General features: G+C 40.7%; 1 protein-coding gene across 1 annotated transcript; it reads right to left on the reverse strand.

Moving 5' to 3' along the window:
- Positions 1–258: 258 nt before the first annotated feature.
- LOC110781670 (uncharacterized) lies at positions 259–1,931 on the reverse strand. The gene is made up of 3 exons (XM_056841458.1): positions 1,572–1,931; positions 1,032–1,380; positions 259–932 (listed from the first exon to the last, which is right to left on the reverse strand). The coding sequence occupies exons 1-3, from the start codon at positions 1,929–1,931 to the stop codon at positions 259–261; spliced, it is 1,383 nt and encodes a 460-aa protein (XP_056697436.1).
- Positions 1,932–5,436: the final 3,505 nt, after the last annotated feature.

Genomic DNA, 5,436 nt, shown 5'->3' on the forward strand with positions numbered 1-5,436 from the left:
CAACAGAAAGTAGTGAATCTTGTAATTCAAATGGGAATATTGATGTTTGTAATCTTACTTTTTGTAATAATGAAGTGAAACAATCTAAGAACAACTACTTGTTTTTGCATAATTACATATGCACAAAAAACCCACATTTGGGAAGCATTCCTGTTTTAGCTTACTTTACAAAAAATATGTGCACCATTTACATGTGCTGTTGTTTTCTATGTTAATCCAAATCAAAAAGTCATTCTACCCCCCAAAATTCACACTGCCTCATGCTTGCTTTGACCTTTTCCCCTTGGGTGGTGCCTTGGATGTACTTGCACCATCAGATGATGCCTTCCTCTTCTTTGTAGGAGCTCTCTGCTTTGGTGGAGCCTTGGAACTTCCAGCACCATTCTTGCAAGTCCTTGCATTGTGGCCCATTTCCTTGCACTTTCCACACTTGACTGAGCTATGCCTCTTCCTCTTCTTAGCTTCCATGGCATTCCTCTTTCTCTGTTTAGGGGGTCTTCCAGCACTCCTCTTGATCCCAGGGGGATTAATGGTGGGAAGGGAGTACTCTGGCCATTGACTGGGGTCAGGCATTGGGTGCATATGCTCTGCATATGTCTGCTTATAGGCAGCACCCTTGAAATAGCCAGACACAAAATCTTCAGGGCTAAGTCTCTGGTTGTAAATCACCCTCAAACCATGTTTGCAAGGGATTCCAGAGACCTGCCATACCCCACATCCACATCTCCTGGTGTCAATCCTCAATGGGAAGTGCACATTTCCATCCCTCACCTCATACTCCCCACCTCCACAAGGAGTAGAGTAGCAAAACCTGGACTCTGCACCTCTGAGCTCAAGTTCCTGTCTGGCATACTCAGTTAATTGGTGAGGTTCCATGTTGGCAGCTTTGTCAAATCTGACCCCAATTCTCTGCATAGCCCATTGTCTTATTGCTGTAAATCAAATAGGAAACAACCAGGGAATCATAAGATGCAGAGACCATGAAATAAAAACACAGAATAAGGAAAGTAGAATAGAAACAGAGGCATTACCTTCAAACAGGGTCAAAACTGGTAAATCTCTGTATGGCTTGGTCAGAGCATTGAATGATTCCACAAAGTTAGTTGTGTTATGATCACAACAAACTTCTGGGTCAAACTGATGTCTGGACCACTGCTCAGTACATGTGTCCAAGTACTTTGTTGCATTGGGATCAAAGTCAGTGATCTTCTCTATTGCCTTGTTGAAAACATAGGGGTTGAAGGCATTTGCAGCTATCCAGAATAACTTGTGGAAAAGTTCTCCACTCCAACCACCATTTTTGCAATTCATGTATAGATGTTGACTGCAACACCTTCTGGTGGCCCTTGGGAAGTTCTCATGCACAGCTAAATCCACCCCCTAATCAGTGAATGAAACAACAAAGTTAGTCAGTGAATTAAAAGGGTATTTGATGAAATTAACATGCTAAGTATAGGGGTATTTGGTGAAAATAAATTTTGGTATGAGGGTATTTGGTGAAATTAATTTATGTTATGAGGGTATTTGGTGAAATTTAAATATGCAATAGGGTATTTAGTGAAATAACTTACCCTCATTCTGTCACTGATGAAGGTCCAGTCATCCCTGTTGCATCCTTCTTGCTGAAACACTGCCCTTAGGTTCCTCATGAAGTAGTTCCAGCTCTCTTGACTTTCAGTGTCCACCACTCCATAAGCTAGCAGGAAAATCTCATTGTTTCCATCAATCCCCAAAGCAGCCAGAAGAATTCCCTTGAAATACCCACTTAGGTGAGAGCCATCAATTCCAATAATGGGCCTACACCCATTCAGAAATCCCCTGAACTGTGCAGCAAATGAGAAAAAACAGGCCTTGAACTTTGGTTGCACATCCCCAGAAACACTATGCCATGTGACCAGTGCATAACTCCCAGGGTTAGTCTCCTTGATCATCTCTGCATACCTAGGTAGGAGTGCATATGACTCACTAAAATACCATGGATGATCTCCTTAGCCACTGCTTTCACATTATAGAATAGCCTTAGCTTCACCTCAATCTGGAACCTCTCCTGAGCATACCTCTGCAGTGTGACCACTGGTATTTCTAAGTTTGCCTCAATGTCTGGCAACAACTTCCTCACCAACCAATTGGTGGTCACTATTGGGTTGACCTCAAGCCTACCACACAGTTTGTGCTCCCCACTCATACACTTTATTGCCCAACTGAACTTGTCTACCATCTTTGAGGCATGAATTCTCCAATCACAGCCCTCAATTGCACAAACAGCAGTGTATCTCAGGTTGTCTGACTTCTCCACACTCAAGCCAAACCCCTCCTGAATGCAGTAGTCCATAAGGACATTCATAATGGACTCCCTATCTTTAAATATTAGCCAGGGCTCTAGCCTAATAGAACCATATAGTTGCTCAACATAAACCTTCCCATTTTTGTAATTCCTGTCCATCCTAGCACTACCATCAAGACAATCCTCAAATGTTTTCTCAGGGATATCATCCTGCAAGTCCTCTAACCCTTCCTCAGCAATAATGAAATCCCCTATGTCCTCCTCATCCTCACTCACCTCCCCCTCATAATCATCATCCTCACTGTCCTCATCATCCTCATTATCAGATAACACAGCAACACCCTTGCCTTTACATGCCCTTCCAGCACCTCTCTTAACCTTACTAGCATTGGTTTTAGCAACATATGTTCCCAGTTTTACCAGTGTTGGTTTTCCCACCCTAAACCCCTTAGGTCTAGCTCTCCCTGTCTTTTTTGGTTTGGATGGAACACTAGGTTCAGGTATGTTTTCCTGTGGTTCAGTTGGTGCAGCATTTTCAGTTTGTGTTTGTTGAGGAGGGGGTGAAGGTGTGTGTTGTGTTGACTGAGGAGGGGGTGAAGGTGTTTGTTGTGTTGACTGAGGAGGGGGTGAAGGTGTGTGTTGTCTTGACTGAGGAGGGGGTGGAGGTGTTTGTTGTCTTGACTCAGGAGGGGGTGGAGGTGTTTGTTGTCTTGACTCAGGAGGGGGTGGAGGTGTTTGTGTTGTTGATTCTAGGGTGGTGGCGGTTTTAGTTGGTTTTGGGGGGGCATTTTTGTTAGGTTATGATACAAATGACAATTCATAAATCATGCGGAAAAACCATAAAGCCAGGAAAGCATATTATTTACACATAATCATTTAGAATAGTATAGATGCATACATGTTGTAGCGTGCCTTCCCTAGCTGCGCCCGAACCGAACAAGAACAAGTCTTTAGGACTCCAAATGTCGTCCCTCCGTAGATAGTCCACAGTACGTCCGGATCCGCCTCAAGTTAGACCAACTAGAATCGCCCTCAAGGTGCTTAGGATTTTCGGCTCTTATTGCAAGTGTATGGCTGATTTATATTTCAAAAACTTACCCTTTGAATACTTCAATCGTCACTGTAAATAATGACCCTAGGCACTTATTTATAGAGGTATGGAAAAGGAACTGGAATCCTATTAGGATACTAATTAATTTAATTAGAATCCTGCTAGGACTCTATTTAAATAGACTTTATCTAATAGGTTTAGGATTTAATCCTTTATCGAATCCCGATAGCTTTAGGATTCGCACACGAGCATCGCACGAGCACCGTACACCCGCGCAGGCCTTACGGCCCACGCTGAGCGCACAGCGCTCGGCCCATGCTACTGTCCGCGCGCGCCCATGGTTTCGGCTGGGCCTGGCTTGCGCTGGGCCTGGTCGAGGCTTTGGCGTGTGTTGGTGATGCGTGTGGCTTACTAGGCGATGGCCTGGCTTCGTGCTGGGCCTTCGTCTAGCGAGCCTCGTCCGATGCTAATTCGTACGATACGCTTCCGATTAAATTTCCGATTTCGGAATTCATTTCCGATACGAACAATATTTAATATTTCCGATTCCGGAATTAATTTCCGTTTCGAACAAATATTTAATATTTCCGTTTCCGGAATTATTTTCCGATTCCGATAATATTTAAGGTATGTTGATTATGGAACAAAATAGCCATTTAGTTCCAGCCTTGAAAGGACTTAAAACAACCTAGATGACCCTACAGCTAATGTAGCATTGCCATGCTTCATTTCCCACTTGTAGGCCATTAGTGTAGCCTAGCTTCCATTATTTGAGTTATTACCGAAGTAAGAACCTCAAGCGGTATATGATACCAAGGAAGTTTGATTCCTAGGTCACTTCTCTTTAAACATAAACTTATAGGTAGAAACGGAATTGTAAATTCCTGTCATCTGTTCCTTTGTTTTCCTATTTCTTGTACCCTTTCTTATAGTCTTAAGAATTGAATTCTTTAGTGTTGACTTTTATACTTTGTTAGACATGTCCAATGTCACCAACAAGGTTCTTTACCATTTTAATTTATGTTGAATATTTTGTTTCAACTAGATGATCTTACTAGAAGCTTCTAAAGTTCTCTAAGCATCGATCTACTCGAATGTCTAGGGACTAGACTCATTCGAGAATTAAATGGAAAAAATATTTTAGGTTGTTAACCATTGGTAAAGCTGAGCGTTTAAACTCAATGCTTTATGATCTCAAAACTACATTGTATTTTGAATTCACAAGCACCAATTGGTTTGCCATTCGATTTTGATATTCGAAAACAACCATAAAAGTCGCTAAAAGAAACGTACATTTTAAATTGCTCATTTTCTCTCATTTCCGTGAATCGTTCTTAGATTCACTACCAATCGAGGAAATTTACTGTTACCTTTGTAAAAGGATTTACTGCAGTGCAAGATATTTAATTATAAACAATAATTAAAACATACATTCAAGCATGCAAAGTCTAAACATTTATCATGAGTAATAACTTGAAAATTAAAGCAATCATGCAATTTAAACAAGTTATTAGCATTTTATTCGAATTTATTGTTCCGGCAGGTGTGAATAAAATGATTCCAAGACCCTAAAACCATTGAGGAATTAACCACAGTTTGTCGACTCAATTCTAAAACATTTTAGGTAAGCAAAAGCCTTTTGCTAATAGTCTAGAAACTACTCTTGGTTGATAGGTACGTCTAAGAACTTATTAGGTAAACCTATCGATTTTGCCACGACATAAAAGGACTCCTTACTTATATCGTTGAGTTTCATCAAAACTAACATGTACTCACAATTATTTGTGTACCTTGCCCCTTTAGGACCAATAAGTAACACCTCGCTGAGCGAAAACTATTACTAGATTGATGTAAAGGATATCCAAGCAAGTGTATATTTTGGCATGGCACCTTTTAACTCAATTTTTAAGTTTGGAACTTAAGGCTCTTACTATGTTGGTTAGATTTTAAGTGAACTAAAATCCTTAATCATGCAACATAATCAAGCTTTGATCTCATGCATTTTAAGACATATTTAAAAGCAATAAATAACTTAAAACATGCATAAGATAAATGTGATCTAGTATGGCCTGACTTCATCTTGAAGCTTTAACTTCAAAGT

Source organism: Spinacia oleracea, chromosome 4 (genome assembly GCF_020520425.1).
Source record: "Spinacia oleracea cultivar Varoflay chromosome 4, BTI_SOV_V1, whole genome shotgun sequence".
In the NCBI taxonomy this organism is placed as follows: domain Eukaryota; kingdom Viridiplantae; phylum Streptophyta; class Magnoliopsida; order Caryophyllales; family Amaranthaceae; genus Spinacia; species Spinacia oleracea.